The following is a 19,133-nucleotide window of genomic DNA, read 5'->3' as shown; positions in this document are numbered from 1 at the left end:
TTTTATGACCTGCCCTTTCTGTGCCTGTCATGTATATGTGGAAGGTGCATTTAGAAATTTCCATATCGTTTAACCCCCTTGTGTCCTTGGCTTTCGTGCCTCTCCTGGGCCTGGACTCCAGCATGGAGCCGGTTAAGAAGGAACGAGAGGCAGGTATGGATGGAGAGAGAGCAGGGAGCTATGAGGAGGGTCTCTGGGCGAGTGGATGCAGGTGCAGTAGCTGGGCAGGGACTCTGTGGGGAGGAGGTGGGGGAGAGCTGTTCAGGCGGGCATGGGGCGCTCCAGAGAGGGTCAGGGTGTGATGGACCATTGGCAGCCCTCTGGGGAGAAGACAAGGGGTGTGTGTGTGCGGGCACTGGCAGAGGGGGCAGAAGGGCAAGGAGTGTGGGGGGGTGTTAGAAGGGGAAGATGGAGGGCAAAGAGGCGGGCAGGCAGGGGCGAAGGGAGCGAGCCCGGGCAGTGCGAGGCAGGGGAAGTGGGTCCGGGTACGGCGAGGAGGTGAGGGCGTGGGGAGGGCAGGGGGTGTTTAGGGGGGAAGTGGGCAGGAGCCCAGGCAGACTTAGGCGAGTGGGTGTTCCCTGAGGAAGTGGGCGCGGGGCTGGAGGAGGTTCGGCGGGCTGGGATGAGGCGGAGAAGCGGGCACGGGGCCGGGGCGGGCGGCCAGGGGGTGCCCCGGGGGCGGGAGGTGCCGCATCGCCGGCGGCCCCGCCCGGGCCGCGGGGCAGCGCAGGGTCCGCGGTTCCCGGCAGGGCGGCGAGGGGCGGGCGGGAGGCGGCTCCGATAAAGGGCCGGGCGCCGGGCGGCGCGGGCAGAGCGGAGCGGCTCCGGCAGCGGCGGCTATGGGGATGCTCAATCTGCTGAGCTTCCTCTCCTGCGGGAAGAAGAAGGTGAGGCGGCCGGGGGGTGGCTGCCCTGGGGGCACCCGGACAGGTGGGGTATAGGGGGCACCTGGGCAGGTATGAAGGCACCTGGGCAGGTGGGATACGGAGGACATCTGGGCAGGTATGAAGGCACCTGGGCAGGTGTGGGAGAACACAGGTAGGTGTGGGTGCATCTGAGCAGGTAGGGTATGAAAGTGCTCAGGTAGGCATAGGGGTACTCAAGAAGTAGGGTGCAGGTACCTGGGCAGCTATGGGAACACTGGGCAGGTGAGGTCTGGTGTACCTGGGCAGGTACGAAATTATCTGGACAGGGAGGATCCAGGCAGGTATGGAAAAATGGAGGCACTGGGGTTGGTAAAGAAGGATGAACACTTGGGTAGCTGTGAAAGGCACCTGGACAGGTGTTTTTAAAGTGGGCATACAGGTATGTGCTGGCATGAACATCTGAACAGGTACTGGGGCATCTGGGCATGTGCAGGGGCAGGGCTGGGGAGTCCACAGGAGGTGCTGCCCCCAGGCCTGGCGCACAGGGCACTAAGGTAGGAACAGGGCAAAACCGACCACGAAGATTGTTCGGACTCTCTGATGGGAACCTCTCTAACAGGTCCAAGCTGTCCTGCCAGGGATCAGCTGGACTGGCAGCCCACCTGGCTCCCTCTACCTGTCTAGCTGCCCTGCCCAGCGATGCCAAGGTGCTGGTCTGAACAGAGAAATGAGGGTACGACTGCCCCACTTGCCTATGAGGCGATCCTGAGCCTTCCCTCCTCTTCTCTTACAAGGACTTTAGTTTTTCAAATGAAAAAGGTGCCCACGCCAGTGACAGCGATGAGAACTTGGAGCGTGGCAACTGGTCAAGCAAAGGCGACTACCTACTCTCCATGGTGGGCTACGCTGTGGGCCTGGGCAACGTCTGGCGGTTTCCCTACCTCACCTATCAGAATGGCGGAGGTACCTGTATTGAATGGCAGTGTGGGGTGGGCACAACTTGCTGTCCCCAAGGGAGGAGGGTCAGCTCCAAGGGCCAGCCCTGAGGCTGGGCACGTTTTGTCAAAGCTGGATGTGAGCATCACGCTGGGAAGTGGAATAGTGCCCGCTGATGTGAATGGGAAAAGGAGTGAGAGACGTCTCTGTGATTTTTGGGTACCAGCTAAGAAGCGAAATAGTGTTAAACTGCAAACTTCCACCTGAGAATTCCAGAACTCTTCTGATTTACTCATGACTAGCACTGCACCTTTTTGTCAATGTGCCAATATCCTCTGCTTACCTAAATAGCTGTTCTCCCTCCCTGATGTGTTTATAGAGAGCAATTGAATCCCCTCTGCACCTTTGTTTTGCCAGGCAAACAAGCTAAGCTGGAGTAATTATCCAAGCTCAATAATTATCCCCATCAGATACTTGGGAAGTGCAAGGCAGGGTGCCTCTACCTGCTTACACAATGAACTAGTGGCAAAGCCAAATGGACGTACTGGCTTCCTCGGCTGCTATTCCAGAGCTTTGCCTACTTGCCAGGCAACCACTGGTAATTAAAGAGAGCATAAACGCCAAGTAACTGCAGAGGACTTACTTGTGTGCGCTTACTTGCTCTGCGTAACAGTCGATGGAAGTCGAATTCTGGACTGTAAATGCAGTACAGCCCACAGAGCTGCGTGTGGAACACAAGGAGGCATTCTTGGTACAGAAGTTTTATTGGAGCAAGTTTGGCTGGCTTGTATTACTTATGCCTAATGAAGAAAATGATGAAAAAACACCCCACAACAACCGAGTCCCAACTCATCACATCGGCCCTTTTACTAGATGGTTTTTTCTTATCTGCTGCAGCAGAACAGCTTTGCATTTAAAGCGTATTGGTGCTGCTGTGTGTTTCCTGCTCTGTGCCCCTTGCCCACGATTGATCCAGACAACTGTTACATTCTTGTCTGGAAACCCGGGAATAATCCAGTTAATTTTGTGGGACTGTTCATTTCCTTAAATAACAGCAGGTATTTGCAGTTTCTTGCAGAACTAGGTCCTTGATTGCGATCGGAATCCTTCCGATTCACTGCGAGTGAAAAGGACAGATTTCTGCGCGGATATCTGGTCGTGTTTAGGAAGCCTGTGCTCTGACCTGCCCAATCTTCTGTGCACATACAAAGAAGTGCCAGTCCCTTTCACGGAACAGGGCTGTCATTGATATCAGGTTAATGTGCACTTTAAAATGGACTTGGACAAGAGCCACGCTGAGATGCAGTTTGACACAGGAGTCAACTGACCATAGAAAATAATTTTCATGCTTTGACGTCCAGTAGCTACTCTAACAGGACAGTTGCAAATCACAGCTAAGTACATGAAGGAATGGTTCTGTTCCTTTTTAAATTAAAAGCTGGAAGATAAAATAGAAAGCAGGCAAAGCCAGTGGTGCCTACAGAGAGCAGTGTGTCTTTGACAGTTTTTGTAAAATCCTTTTAATTCTATAAGAGAAGCCATTCCATGTAAATCACCAGTTCTCCTGGTAGTCTGTGTCTCTTCATTGCAGGTACTATTTAGTCTTACAGAAAACAGGATTTAGAAACAAATCTCTCTATTCCGCAAAAAGCAGAAAAACCTCACAGTGGGATATTTGAGCCAGGGGAAAAAGGGGAGTATAAAATGTGTAAAATGTGACAGAGCTATGGTGAATACTGAAAGATTCATTGTTTTCTCTGTGGGTTTTTCCCCCTCTCTCCCCTCAGGTGCTTTTCTAATCCCGTACACCCTGATGTTGGCATTAGCTGGCTTGCCCTTATTTTTCATGGAATGTTCCCTTGGGCAGTTTGCCAGTCGAGGGCCAATTTCCGTCTGGAGAATATTACCACTATTTCAAGGTTGGTATTGTTTCCTTAGATCTTTTTTATTCTAGTAACAAACAGGTGTGAATTAATGATTTATTCACAAAGTTACTAATTCTGAGAAGCCAGTTTCCGTGTTGAGAATATTCCCAATGTTACAAGGTCAGCATTATGTTCCCAGGTGGATCTTCCTTATTGTTCAATTAAAGATTTCCCCAGAAGGGCTGTGAATTACAAGAGGTTTTATCAATGATTCTCCTGGTGCTATGCAACACACCACCCTAACTGCAGCTGTCCAGGCAGAAGGAAATTGCCCTGTTTGCTATGTGAGAGGAAAACCTCAGTTAAACACCTGGCACAGTATGCAACAGACTGAAAATCAGTTTTAGAAATTAACTTTATTGCTGTTTCTTTACACTGTACGTCCTATGTAGCTTGCAAGGCAGTTCCATGGTGGATGGGCTGATTCTGTATTTGGCTGCCAGCGTTGCCATAGGCATTTGGGTCTGATTGCTTTATGCAGTGCTGTGCACGTATTCATCAAGCTCATTGCAGTAGGAGTCATGTGCTGGTGTGGTAAAATAGGCTGGACTCCAGCTTCGTGAGGTGAGGTGCCTCTTGTGAGAAGAGAAACAGTCACACTCTATAGTGAGGGTTTGAATTTCACAGGGAGATTTATGTGTTTGGAAACAGCTAACCATGTGCTTTGCTGACTCCTATCCATCCAGGTCCTGTACTGATGGGTGTAAAGGACTGTGCAATTGGTCTTGTTTATCCTCTTTATCTACCAGAGGAATTAATGTAGGAACAAAGAGGTTTCTTTCTGATGCAATAAGCATTTTACTTGCCACCTTCTACGGAAACAGAAGGGATTACAATCTGCCTGGTTGACTAAACACTTACTGTATTTTCCAGTCTCCGTTCTGCAGTACAAGAAACCTTTCACGAGAGCACTGTGTTTAACTTTAAAGCAAAAGTCTATAGACACAGCAAATCTTTTACGTGTCTGTGAAGATATAAATTTAAATATAATCTCTAAGATGATTGGGACATTTTGGCAGACTTTCCCAAACTCACAGAACAAAGTTCCTTTAACAAAGGACAAGAACAGTGTTATTGGCACAGATTTACTGTTCTGTGTTGCCTCTCATTTATTGTCAAAGATGTCACTGAAATAATGGTTTTAAAATGGCTTGGTCAGTCTTTGTGGAGTTTATTTTATTTTACTAGCAATCAAAGCTTCCCACTGAACTGGGAGAGAACAAAATATTGAATTTCTCTTTTAGACTTGAACTTAATAACTAGTCCATGTCTTTCTGCGGGCTTGATTCAAACTCTGTGTCAAAAACACATTTGAGATGGTCAGTTTGGATCGTAACCCTCATTTCATGGCTTTACCCTTTCCTTGTTTGGTTGCCATTAAAGATTATTTTAAGCACAAACAAAAAACAACCTTAATTTCTTCCCAAGTAGCATTTTAAAAGTCAACTGAAGGCCATCAGATTTTTTTTTTTTTTTTTTCGATCTGAATTGGCGTAGTTAAGATGTTGTGTCTTTCTCTCCTAGGAGTGGGCATCACGATGGTCATCATCTCAACATTTGTGGCGATCTACTACAACGTTATCATTGCTTACGCACTCTACTACTTATTTGCCTCATTTCAAAAAGTGCTTCCATGGTCAGATTGCTTTTCCTGGGCAGATGAGTTCTGCAGCAAAACACGATTAGGTACTGTGCTTAACAGATAGAGCTTAATATTACTGTTTTGGATAATTGTACTTTGTACTGTTTTCTGGGAGAAATTACAGGAGTAAGACGGCTACTCATGGCTTGAAAAGTTCTTCCTGGAGTTTTGTTTCTGAATACATGAGAGTGACGTTTGTGTACATCCCTTCCACGAGTTCTGAGTTCTTGGGAAATCTAGAGAGCTGGGCTGAAACCTCCTTGTTGCATGCATTATTTTTTTTCTACTTTGAAATCTAAGATTTCTTCTAGTACATACAGTCCCTGGAAATACTGCATTCCCATTTAATCAGGCTTCATGGCAAAGCAAATATCTTCCTTATATGAAGCAAGAGTATTGCTATAGCTTTTATCGGGGATTCTTTCATTGCCCCTTGCCTCTTCTGTGGCTATGGTAATCCTGAGCACCAGTGAGGCACTGGTTTCACAGTCTATTAACTCTTTACTACATACCTCCATGCTATTGTTCTTCATGTTTGGCAGCACATGGACAGCCAAACACTTGTTATCTCACAAGTTTCCATATCAGACCAGATTAGGGCAAAAGGTGAAGCTGGTGAAATAATTAGCAGTTGTAGTGGGAAATGTGTTGCCAAGTGTTAATGTAATTGTAACTTTCTAAACTAGATATCTGAAAATCTCTTCTAAGATTCATAGGCTTCATAAAATGAAGTTGAGATGCTTTATTTAAAAAAAAGTTGATGATAGCTTATGGGCTAAACAAAAATATTTTAGGTCATAATTTTTAAGTGCTGGAGGAATAAAAAACTGAACTGAAGAAGTTGTCCTGAAATAGGCTTCAACAAGACTTTTCCAGTCTTTTCCAGCTGATATAGTGTTTTTTACTGTATGTTCTGGCAAAAAAAAGAATTCCACCCCCCAAAAAAACACACAGCACCCACCCCTCACTAAGGAAAATGTTTAAAGAGCTCTAGTAAGCCCTTTGCTATAGTAAGATGAAGTTGCTAGAGAATGATTTGTGTGTAACCTTGGTTTGGGACAAAGGTTTTCATAGAGTAACCCAAGCTCCAATCTTAACTATCCTCAGCTCTGATTTTTGCAAGTACTCTTGACAATAAGTGAAAGGTGGAGCCATAGAATGTTTTGGGTTGGAAGGGACCTCAAAGATCATCTAGTTCCAACCCCCCTGCCATGGGCAGGGACATCTTCCACTACACCAGGTTGCCCAAAGCCTCATCCAACCTGGCCTTAAGCACTTCCAGGGATGGGGCATCCACAACTTCTCTGGGCAACCTGTTCCAGTGCCTCACCACCCTCAGAGGGAACAATTTCTTTCTTATATCTAGTCTAAATCTCCCCTCTTTCAGTTTAAATCCATTTCCCCTTGTCCTATCACTACACACCCTTGTAAGAAGTCCCTCTCCAGGGGGATTCTTGGTGTTTTGAGTTACAGATAAAGTAACAAAGTCAGAGCTGCAGGTGATACTTAGGTTTGTTTCTAAATATTGATAGCAGGCAAACTCATGCTGTGACTGTTTAGAAAATATATTTGCTGTAATAGACTGATTTTTATATTAGTCATCACTGCGTTAACAATCCCTTTTGCTTGTTTGCTTTCAGTAAGTGACTGCAACGCAACTTTAGATGGAGAAATCATTCATGCAAACTACTCATTCATCACAAGCAACAATCTCACGTGTATCAATGGCACCATGAACTACAAACCAGTGCAATTTCCCAGTGAGCAATACTGGAAGTAAGTAAATATTTTAAAGAAACTACTAAAAATGCATTTATTATGCATTGTGGTTTTGCATGTGTCTTCTATTTTTGTTGTATCTTGCTGTCCAGAAACAATCTAGTCAAGGGGGGTGAGCATGCAAATCTGTAAGACTTTGGAATAAGTTGCCCAGAGAAGTTGTGGATGCCCCCTCTCTGGAGGTGTTCAAGGCTAAGTTGGACAGAGCCTTGAGTAGCCTGATCTAGTTGAGAGGCGTCCCTGCCCATGACAGGGAGGTCGAATTAGATGATCTCTAAGGTCCCTTCCAGCCTACGCCATTCTATGATTCTATGATGAATCTGGGCCCTTAAAAAAATAACACACACACACAAAAAAGATACAGAGAAGCAAATAAGTCAACTTGTAGCAAACTGAAAAATACTCCAGTTTAAAGAAGTCCTTTTCTCTGAAGTCCTGGTAGGGACTACTTAGCATCTTTATGTGTAGCATATAGTTGTTTTCAGGAGTTACTGTGAAAAATATATTCACCTTATTCTGAACCTGGCCCTGTTGTGAAATTGCGGTTTCTTTAGCCACATGGTTTCAATTTGCCTGACGTTCCTTGGGTTCTTGGGAACTGATTCTTCTTGTGGGTGCTTCACTTGCCATCAGAATTTCACGATTAACACAAAAGAGCTGAGGTAGGCCTGATGGGAGAGGTATGGAGAGCTGAGGGCTGGTAGACTTTAAAAAGAGGGGAAAAATGCAGTTCCATATTCAGTCTTTCAATGCCAATCATGCAGTTCTAACTGCACGCTCATGGAAACCACTGCAGGGCCTTGTAATATCTGCAGAAACCAGCTTGCTTTCCTTCAAGAAGTGGCTGCAGAGGAGGAGCGTGTGCTGCTGTCACCCTCTTCTCACGGCAGCATTTTGTGCTTTCAGTAAAGTGGCTCTTCAGCGCTCAAGTGGATTGGACGAGACTGGCAACATTGTGTGGTACCTGGCACTCTGCCTCCTCCTGGCCTGGACCATTGTTGGAGCTGCACTGTTCAAAGGAATAAAATCTTCTGGAAAGGTAAGTTTGGAAAAGCAAGTGGCAGACTTTTGGCCTGATCCTGCCTGTCCGATGCCAGTTGAGCTCAGTGCAGGTCAGCACAAGGCAGGACACGGTCCTAATCCACCACTCTGCTGGACTCAGCATTAGACCTTCTTTCTGCTCCTTGGCTTTGTAACTGTTACATAAAATATGAGTAAGGTGCTGATTACACAGCAGTTACTTAACACATGGGTCTCTTGGCCTCACCAGAGCTGCCATGTATTTGGGGATCTTGCTGTCACGCGGGTGATTCCAGCTGAGTTTTGGCAGTCGCTAGGTCTGCTGTGACGGACGTGTGCATGTGACTGCACACGCGTGCACACACCCTGGGAACACCCGGTAATTATTTGCACCTCCAGACTGGTTGAGATGTTTGGACAATACAGGTCCCAGAACAGATGTGTGTGTGCAGGTTCCTGCCAGATTGTGACATATTGTTTGTGCTCAAGATCTCAAGCTGCTTTTAGGGAGCAGGTCCATAGGTGCTTGTTTTCGGACTCTGGCTTTGCTGAGCTCCTGTTTCCACATGCTGGGGCATGGCTGCCTGGAGTTTTCCTCGGGCTAGGTCATTTTTTCCTCCCTGAAGCCGTTTTCTTGGTTTAGTTCCTTCCTCCCCATACTCCTTTCTTACCTCCATGTTGCATCTCCATCACTTACTTCTTCAGTCTCTCTTGCCTTCATTCTTTCTCTCACCCTTTCTGCACTGATTTTTTTTTTTTTTCTTTTAGATTCCTTCTGTCATTGTGCCTTTCCATGATTCCTGGCTGCTTGTCTTCCTTTCCTCAGTCTGATGTCTCCTCCTACTCTCCTTTCTATTTGGAGCTTTCTGCCCTCCATCTCAGCACTTCAGGGTGGAGTATCTGCGCTTTCCCAGCCACAGTTGTTGTGCTGCATGGCTTCTCTTAAAATCACATTCTTTGGGTTCCTGGCAATTGGCTCTTCCTGTTATCACATCTCCTCTGGCACGAAGGCAAGCCTCTCTGAGCAGTCAGGTAAGACTCAGAAGCATCTAGCTGGGCAGGAACAAGGCAAAGACGAAGAGCAGAGAGAATTGACTATTCTGGGCAAATATGAAGGAGGTCTTCCGAAATGGCAGACTCACCATATGATGGTGCAATGATATGGCTTGGTATAACCAGCAGTACTAGGTCAATTAGCTGTCCGCATAACACTGAAACTAAGACTTGAGAAACAAGAGTATTGTTGAACGTAGCCTGCATGATAATAGCACTGCTTAGCCCTGCCTCTGGCCTGGATCCCATTGCACTAGAAATTGTGAAGACAAAGAACAAAAAAGATCTATGTCTGAAAGAACCTGAAAGTCTTTGTTCCCAGTGAAGAAAGCTTCCACAATGGCTCCTTTTTTTTATTTTTTTTTTTTTCCTCCAGTCTTAGCAGGAGATAATTCCATCCTGGTCACCTAATTTTGACTGGCTTTCAGTTTTGCATTTGCTAGAAGCATTGCCTAGCAAGAGACCTCTGGGGTGGTTTAGTCTAGGCCTTGCTACAGCAGTAAATCATGTCGAAAACATGTTTCTGAAACTGGTCAAGTGCTATCTGAAAGGCGGATATGTGGCTTGGGCCTTCTGCTTCTGCTGGAATGCGGCTCCAGAACTGGCTAAGCCAGATGGTTTAGTGCTTGACATGCGTTCACCTCTGGTCTCACTTCCTTGGTCACCTGTTTTTCATTGGTACTGGCAGACCTTAGCCTAAAACCTTGCTGTTCCTCCTGCATGGAAGTCTGTGCATCCCCTCACTTCTAATGTGTGTCCCTGCCCTTCTTTCTGCAGGTTGTCTACTTTACCGCGCTCTTCCCATACGTTATCCTGCTGATCTTGCTGGTGCGAGGTGCCACCCTGGAAGGTGCTCTGGATGGCATTGAATACTACATCGGGAGACAGTCCAACATCACCAAGCTGATGGAGGCAGAGGTGAGAGGTGGTGTCAGCCCCGGAAGAATGACACACTTTGTGGTCATGGGCTCTGTGGTTCTGTGGGCTTACCACTTACAGAGCAACTTCTTTTTTATCCAGCCAGCTGGATAGGCTGGAGTTTCATTCTAGCAAGGCCTGCTGAGATCAAGTGGGATCACATGTTGCTCTTGCATGTGTCTCACTTGCTTCGGTCACTGATAATTTCAAGTGACTTTATCAGAAAGTTGGACGGACCCCTGAGTTTGAAATTCAGGTTATCCTGCCTTGCCCAGGAAATTAGCTCAGGAAATTAGGTGGACTGGGAAGGACACCTTGTGCAAAGGAAGCCTGGGATTTTTTTTGTTTTGGTTTATGCCAACATTAGTTCAGTTTTAACAAAAGCAGACATTAAGTGAAATATTTGTTTGTGGTATTTTATGTGAGCGTTTGGCACTAACGGAGGGGCTGCAGCATAGGCAGAAGTGGTTTGTCTGGGTCACGGTGTGAGGAACACAAGTGGGAGAGCACATGGAGTTCTCACTCCTGCAACCTGGTCCTGGATTTTCTTATTGATTGGCGCTGTGACAAGATTAATATCTCGACCACCAACATATGTGAATGAATTGAATCTCTTCTTCAGGGTTAGCCCAATAAGATTTAAATATTTGTCAACATACTCAGGATGTGACCTTCATAAATCATAGAAGATATTGTTTGTCCTTGAGACTGCAAGGTTGCTAGTGTCCTATATCCCACCTATTCTAAAACTCATATGAAATAGAATTAGATATTCAGGCTAAATGTAGAAAAACCCTGGAGCTTCAACAGAGGGCAGACTTAAAAATGTTTATGATGTGTACTCTAATTAATACAGTTCTTATTTCTGATAGGTTTGGAAAGATGCAGCCACTCAGATATTCTACTCCCTGTCTGTGGCATGGGGTGGGCTTGTTGCTTTGTCTTCGTACAATAAGTTCCACAACAACTGCTACTCAGATGCTATTATAGTTTGTGTAACCAACTGCCTCACCAGTGTATTTGCTGGGTTTGCGATATTCTCCATCTTGGGACACATGGCATTCGTGTCTGAGAGACCTGTCTCGGAGGTTGTGGACTCAGGTAAGCTGATCGTTGTGCTGTCGGTGTCAGGACTTGCTTTGACCAAGGCATGACAATAACCCCCTTTCTTCCACTGCTTTCCAGGATTTGATCTGGCATTTGTAGCCTACCCAGAAGCTCTCTCCAAGTTACCAGTTTCTCCTCTGTGGTCCTTCTTGTTTTTCTTCATGCTCCTGCTCTTGGGCCTTGACTCTCAGTTTGCCACCATAGGTGAGTGGGGTTTTAAGTAACCCATGGCTTTTCAAATGACCCTTGCCTTTCTTAGTTGTGCTGCTCAAAACTCACACTTCTTCCTTTGCAGAAACACTTACAACCACCATACAAGATATATATCCCAAAGTGATGAGAAAGTTAAGAATCCCTGTAACCCTGGGTGTGTGCATATTGCTCTTCTTTCTCGGCCTTACTTGTGTTACTCAGGTAAGACATTAAATTCCTTTTTGACAGTGGATTTAGTTATGCTGCAAGTGATGAACTCAAGTCAAAATATCCTTTCCAACTGTTCCTGTTTGCATGGATCAATCTGAGAAACTCTTGAATTTTGCCAGACATGCAAATGAGAAATTCCCAGGGGGAAGCTTGAAGAACCTAAGGTTTTCTGTGATTATTGAACTGAGATATGCTTTTAAATAGAAGGTCTGTACAGAGCCAGTGAACCATCAACCTGATTTACTGCTCCTTGGTTGAGGAGATAATTCGTGTAATCTCACACATGTGCATCCAGTGTGTGTGCTGCGCTGTGGGTACCACTAATAGATGCTGATGGGATCATTTTTTTTCAGAATTGACTACCAAACAGGTCAGGATTTGAGAAATAGCCTATTTAAATAATAAAAACCTATTAGCTGAAAAGCATCGGTAGATTGTATGGTTGCTTCTCCTTAAAATAAATATATATACACATACATAGATATGCACACACATAAAAGGAATTTTCAGTACACTGTGTACAATTTCTTGATTGTACAATTGCTTTCAAGGATATAAAAGTTCATTGCAATGATTCCATCTAGAAATGCAGATTTATGCATGTAATTAGACTGAGAATGCAAAGAAGATAATTGTGGTGAATAGATATCTGTATGGTCAAGCAAAGCATATAAGTTCTGAAACATGATGACAGGGAAGCTTGCAAAGGGCATACCACGCAAGAGTGAGAAATGATTTAAAGTCGTTGCCTGCTCTGTGATCCTGCTATTTCATGCTGGTGTTTAAAGCTGTGTTTAACCCATGTGGATAACTTGTGCATGTAGGAGTATACAAGCCTACCAGAACTGATAGCTGGTGTAGCTGTTGCTGTAGCTCAGTATTAAAACTTCAGCATCAGCTTTTATACAGTAAGTTCCAAATTTACACTTTGCCCTCAGCTGTCTATAAATACTTTGTGTATACGTATCTCTTGTTGTTAATATAGAGATCTGCGGTATTTTGTCAGATGTGCTTTTCAACCTGACATAGAGATATTTAAACAAAATAACGTTCACTCTTGTGCACTTAACTTAGAGAACTGGGAATTTGAAGAATCAGACTGGTGATTAGTTAAACTGGCTTGAACAATGCTACTTATTTCATTTGCATAAAGATGTTACTGGGACTGGATACATTTTACCTCTTTATTGTTTGTCCTACAGGCAGGAATTTACTGGGTTAACCTAATAGATCACTTTTGTGCTGGATGGGGAATCCTTATTGCAGCTGTCCTGGAGATAATAGGCATCACCTACATTTACGGTAAATTATTTGCATTGTGAATCCATAATTGACTACGCAACCCCAGGCACAGTGTATATTACACATTAATTATTGCAATAAAACATTTATAACTTAAGTGGCTGACAAGTTTTAATGGTTGCCACAGAACCTTGACCATTGCCTTTCTTCTATCCCTTTTGAGCAACCACACCTGCAAGGAAGGCACCTGTTTTACAATGCACCCTACGATTGTCTTTCAACAGGAGGAAACAGGTTCATTGAAGACATTGAAATGATGATTGGAAAGAAAAGCTGTTTATTCTGGCTGTGGTGGAGAATGTGCTGGTTTTTTGTAACTCCTGTGCTGTTAATGGTGAGTGTAGGTGACTGGATTGTGTTAGTGTGAAAGAATTTATTAATTTTGTGTTGAAGAGGTTTCCATGTGAAGATTCAGGGCTGAATGCCCAGATCCTTTCTATAAAGACAGGGTATGGCTGTGCCAGTGAAGCAAACTATGTGCTACCTGTGCTGTCTGATACATACTGCTCCTCCTTGGGTCCTCTCCAGGAGAGGCTGGACCTTCAGATCAGTTGCTAGTGAGCTGGGTCTACACTCCGAGGAGTAACACAGAGCAACCAGATTGTCCATTTTAGCAGCTGGATTATCTTAATTTCAGGCTGTGAGAAAATGTTTTGAAAACCTAATTTTTTCTCCCCTTTGAAGGAAATCCCATTTTCAGGACAAATCCCTGGCTTGGGTTTGCTCTTGGAATGTCCGGCTGTCCGCCTGTCTGACTGAGATTTTTTCATGTCCTGTCATGTGTTTTAGTTTTTCGTTACTACTGTACAATTTTTCTGTGAGTGTAGATGATTGGATTATGTTACTATGAGAGAATTTATTAAGATCCCAAATCCAGGAGCAGTGACAAGCCACTGTGGCCAGCACGTTACCTTTAATCTCTCCAGACTACTGTTTAGAAAATGCTGCTTGAAAATATCTTGTATCTGCAGTGATATTTGCCAATGTTTAATCTTAGATTCTTTCCCATATTTCCTCTGTAAATAAAGGAACATGGGAACATATAAAACATACAGAGAAAGGTACTGGGCTCATCCAGCAACTTACATATTCTCCAACATGAGATTTCAACAGAACCCAGAGATCAATTTCTGTTTAAAAATAGATATACTTTAAGTATTAGGGTGCATATCAGTGTCATCCTCCAGTCCTGTCCTTCAGTCTTACTCCCTGGCCATGACTGAACACCAAATCCTGCACTGCCGTTCTCACACTCAAAGCTAGCCCTTTTTTAACCAACTCGGAAATACAGTGCAAGTTCAAGTTGGCTGGAAATCTGCTTTTCTCTTTCTCAATCTTTTTGCCATTTTTTATAGGCAATTTTGGTCTGGTCTTTGGTCACGTTTTCACCTCCCACTTATGGCTCAGTGTCATACCCAGCCTGGGGAACTGCTGTTGGCTGGTGCATGATTATCTTCTGCGTCATCTGGATTCCCATCGTCGCTATTGTAAAAATAGTTAAAGCTGAAGGAAACCTTTGGCAGGTAAGGGCACAAAAAAGCCGTCCTAGCTTCAAATCTTGCTTTCCTTGGCATTATCAGGAACACCTGTGCTTTCTTCTTTCTTCTCAAGCATGTTCAGTACTTTGAGGTGTTCGTTAATATGATCTTTAGACCAAAACACGTCTCTGGTAGTTGCATCAGAGGCAAATTTACCCAATTGTGTTCCGATTAGAAGATAAAGTCTAATTCTCTGAGAGTGCACCCACACTTTCAACAGTGATTTTCAGGGTTTCTGTTGTTCCAGCTGCTTTGAATTCTCTGAAGAATTTCTATCACTCTTTATTCTCATATAATTTTCTGGAGTTTTGCCTCCCATTCCTCACAGAAACGAACAAGTGCAAGATCTGAGGTACGCTCTTCTTGCCAAGCTTTGCCAAAGAGCCCCATTGGTCACAGTTTTGCCTGCTTGTTCGACTTGACTGTCCAGAATCCACTGAACTCAAAGACATTTGGAATAATTTTTAAAAACTTTGGTGATTTGTTTGCCATTTGTTGAGCTGCAGGGCATATCTAGAGTTACAGCTTTACGGAACTCTAAAAATAGCCCAGGCTGAGGTAAGACATTAAATGCCTCGTTTTTGTTTTCCAGCGCATCATAAGCTGCTGCAGGCCTGCTGCAAACTGGGGTCCCTACCTGGAATGTCACCGAGGAGAAAGATACAGCCATGTTGTAGATCCCAAAACTGAAAAGGAACACGAGATTCCTACTGTGTCTGGCTTCGTATACGCTCAACAATGAGATGGCCATTTGGATTACAAATTTTTAACATATGCATAGTTTTTTTCTTTAACTAGTACAAAGTAACAATGCAAAGCACCACCACCAAAAAGCAAATCAACCCTCAGCCCTTCAAAACCCAGCCCTCAAATGAAAGTGAGCTATATTATTTATTTTTAGTGCTGTATGTTTGGGGAGGAACGGGTAAATTAGACTCTGAGATCTCCCCAGATATTTAGGCTGAGAAGGTTGGGAATGCTGGGAAATATGGGTGTGAAAGAGAATAAAGACACATTCTGGTGCTCCCAGCTGCAGGAAATTTGAGGCAAATGGTGCTGTGCTTGCATGCCCCGATGTGCTATGGGCAGGTAATACCTTCTGCTATGCTTTACTGTCCACAGTGGCGGGCAGTTGGCAGAGAGGTGGATGGATGTGCTGCTGCCTGGCACTGTAGCTCAGGGAACAGGAATAATTTTTCTCTATCTAAGCCTTCCTCAGGGCTGTGAGACTGCTCAGGATCTGATGTTGACTAGTGTGTGTTTTGTTTGCGTGTCTAAATATCGAGTGGCAAAAAATTGCCATCACAGGAAATAAGGCCTTAACATGGTGAAAAGTGGGCTTCTTTCTATTTCTCCTTATTCCCCTTGGGGTCTCCAAAGAGGCATGTTTTGTGTTGTGCCCCATGCTCAGCCTTCATCTGTTTTTAATTCAAAAATCCCGTGTTTCCATATTCTGTCATTAGGCTCTGCAGAATGACATAGTAGCCACTGATTTCTGGTGTGTCTGTTCTACACTCACCAAGACTTTACCCATCAGTTTGTTCTCTGCATCTTTCACTCAGGCTGGGATTTTCCTTTCCAAAGGAGACCCAAAGTGCTTTTTAAAGGTAACAACAGTGTTATCAGTGTTGTGGTACAGCCAAAAGAAGCAGAACTTCACCCTAAGTGAAGGTTACGACTGCCTTGTAGTGCTTTTACTCCAAAATTTGCTGAAATCATGAGATTATTGAAAAGTTAAGAAGTTTGTAATGCATTTGGGGACACGGACTTAATGCTTTTACCTAGGTAGGACAGGGTTGGGTTCAGAGAACCCGACTTCACTTGTAATACAAGTGAATTCCTGATAAAGGAAAAAAAGACCTATAGATTGAATTAATACATTTTGTGTGCTGAGGAATGTCTCTCTTACTGTGATAATGGTTCCTTGGGAGCAGCACAGCAGGGTTTCTAGCTGTTGCTTCCTCTCAGGGCTTTGTCACTGTTTCTGGACATGAAGGAGTGTGGATAGCAGCTTGTTGCCCAAGCTGCGTACCTTGGTGTATGTTTTATACCGGTGTTTTTGTGACAAATCAACACTTTATGGCAAATAAAATGTGATTTTTCTGTTTTTAATTGTTTTGGAGCTGGAAAATGATATTTTAGCCTCTTATATGGAGTTGGAGGCATGCAGTTGGTGGGAAGTACCACCAGCTCTTCTATGATCCTAAGCCTTTGGGAGAATGAATTGGAAAGATTCAATATCCAGGAAACCTTTTCTGATAGAAGTTATGATCTAGTGCAATAGCCCTGTTTGGAGCTCAGAAAATACAGAAAGTGATTGAGTGGTAATTTATAAAAAGGACTGTGGGATTAGAGCCTGTAACAGAAGCTTGTGAAGCAAACCCCTTTCCTGCACTCCAGCTGCTCTAGGGTCATGGTCTAGCCACAAAACAGCAGAAAACAGTGCTGTGACTGGCTGTGATGCGCTGAGAGGCTGGAAGCAGGAGGAAGGCTGAGCTGCAAAGCTATGGTGCTCATAGAGTCATAGAATGGTTTGGGTTGGAAGGGACCTCAAAGATCATCTAGTTCAAACCCCCTTGCCATGGGCAGGGACACCTTCCACTAGACCAGGTTGCTTGAAGCCTCATCCAGCCTGGCCTTGAACACTGCCAGGGATGGGGCAGCCACAACTTCTCTGGGCAACCTGTTCCAGTGCCTCACGACCCTCAATGTAAAAAATTTCTTCCTTAGATCTAATCTAAATCTGCCCTCTTTCAGTTTAAAGCCATTACCCCTTGTCCTGTCACTACGTGCTCTTGTAAAAAGTCCCTCTCCAGCTTTCTTGTAGGCCCCCTTTAGGTACTGGAAGGCTGCTAGAAGGTGTCCCTGGAGCCTCCTCTTCTCCAGGCTGAACAGCCCCAACTCTTTCAGCCTGTCCTCATAGGAAAGGTGCTCCAGCCCTCTGATCATCTTCGTGGCCCTCCTCTGGACTCGTTCCAGCAGCTCCATGTCCTTCTTGTGCTGGGGACTCCAGAGCTGAACACAGTATTCCAGGTGGGGTCTCACGAGAGCAGAATAGAGAGGCGAAATCCCCTCCCTTGACCTGCTGGCCACACTTCTTTGCAGCCCAGGATACAGTTGGCTTTCTGGGCTGCCAGCGCACATTGCCAGCTCGTGTTGAGCTTCTCATCAACCAACACCCCCAAGTCCTTCTCCTCAGGGCTGCTCTCAATCCATTCTCCGCCCAGCTTGTACTTTTGCTTGGGATTGCCCTGACCCGTGTGCAGGACCTTGCATTTGGCCTTGTTGAACTTCATGAGGCTCACACAGGCCCATCTCTCCAGCCTGTCAAGGTCCCTCTGGATGGCATCCCTTCCCTCCAGCGTGTTGACCACACCACACAGTTGGTGTCGTCAGCAAACTTGCTGAGGGTGCACTCAATCCCACTGTCCATGTCAACAACAAAGATGTTAAATAACACTGGCCCCAGTACTGACCCCTGAGGAACACCACTCGTCACTGGCCTCCACTTGGACATCGAGCCGTTGACTGCAATTCTTTGAGTGTGACCGTCCAGCCAATTCCTTATCCACCGAGTGGTCCATCCATCAAATCCATGTCTCTCCAGTTTAGAGACAAGGATGTCGTGTGGGACAGTATCAAATGCTTTGCACAAGTCCAGGTAGATGATGTCAGTTGCTCTTCCCTTATCCACCAGCGCTGTAACCCCGTTGTAGAAGGCCACCAGATTTGTCAGGCACAATTTGCCCTTAGTGAAGCCATGTTGGCTGTCGCCAATCACCTCCTTATTTTCCATGTGCCCTAGCATAGTTTCCAGAAGCATCTTCTCCAGGGTCTTGCCAAGCACAGAGGTGAGACTGACTGGCCTGTACTTCCCTGGGTCTTCCTTTCTCTTCAAAAATGAGGGCTGTGTTTCTCCTTTTCCAGTCGGTGGGAACTTCACCAGACTGCCACGACTTCTCAAATATGATGGATAATGGTTTAGCAACTTCATCTGCTAGTTCCCTTAGGACCTGCGGATGCACCTCATCAGGTCCCATGGACTTGTGCACCCTTGGGTTCCTTAGATGCTCTTGAATCTGATTTTCTACAGTGGGCAGTTAAACATGTCCTAGTGTTTGTTGGGTTGAAAAATCAGCAGTGCTAACCAGTGCAGTGTTACTGTTAAGGGAGGATGCTCTGTGCTGAGCAGGTGATCGAAATGCCTGGGTTTTGGTTTTTTTTCTTTGAGGAAAAAAATAAAATGGTTCTGCTTTGGATTCAGCTAAACAGGAGTGAAAGGAAAACCCTTGGAAAGAGAAAAGTAGAAGTTAAAAAGGAGTACATTCACTTTGGATGGGCTCAAAACTCAAGTATGTTTTCAGTCAGGAAAGAGAACGCAGATGTGTGCAGTTCCACAAAGCCACATCTATAACATGGAAACATTTAAAAAGGGTTATTTCAGCTGGCATTTGTAGAGGTACGTAAAGCGATTCGTGAGGGGCCAGGCTTACGAAAGCAAAACTAAAACCACAAAGTTATTTCTGTTGCAGAGACTGTTCATAAGCATGAAGTCAAACAGAATAAATAAATAAAAAGACAGTATTTAGTTTCATTTCTACCCCATCGCCAGTCGGCAGCAGCA

The 19,133-nt window shown here is 44.9% G+C and overlaps 1 protein-coding gene across 2 annotated transcripts; it reads left to right on the top strand.

Annotated features, from left to right (window-relative positions):
* The first annotated feature begins 839 nt into the window (after positions 1-839).
* Positions 840-15,251, top strand: SLC6A14 (solute carrier family 6 member 14). 2 transcript variants are annotated; one of them, XM_086619940.1, is made up of 14 exons: positions 840-887; positions 1,661-1,829; positions 3,590-3,721; positions 5,252-5,413; positions 7,010-7,145; positions 8,055-8,187; positions 9,999-10,139; positions 11,012-11,240; positions 11,325-11,450; positions 11,542-11,660; positions 12,872-12,971; positions 13,196-13,305; positions 14,327-14,494; positions 15,102-15,251. In XM_086619940.1, exons 1-14 carry the CDS (start codon positions 840-842, stop codon positions 15,249-15,251), a joined length of 1,923 nt encoding a protein of 640 aa, XP_086476066.1. The 2 variants fall into 2 exon arrangements, with proteins under 2 accessions (XP_086476066.1, XP_086476065.1); XM_086619939.1 differs by having other exon boundaries at positions 840-956.
* The last annotated feature ends 3,882 nt before the right edge of the window (positions 15,252-19,133 follow it).

Source organism: Tauraco erythrolophus, chromosome 13 (genome assembly GCF_009769465.1).
Source record: "Tauraco erythrolophus isolate bTauEry1 chromosome 13, bTauEry1.pri, whole genome shotgun sequence".
NCBI lineage: Eukaryota > Metazoa > Chordata > Aves > Musophagiformes > Musophagidae > Tauraco > Tauraco erythrolophus.
This window is presented reverse-complemented; position numbering and strand designations above follow the sequence as displayed.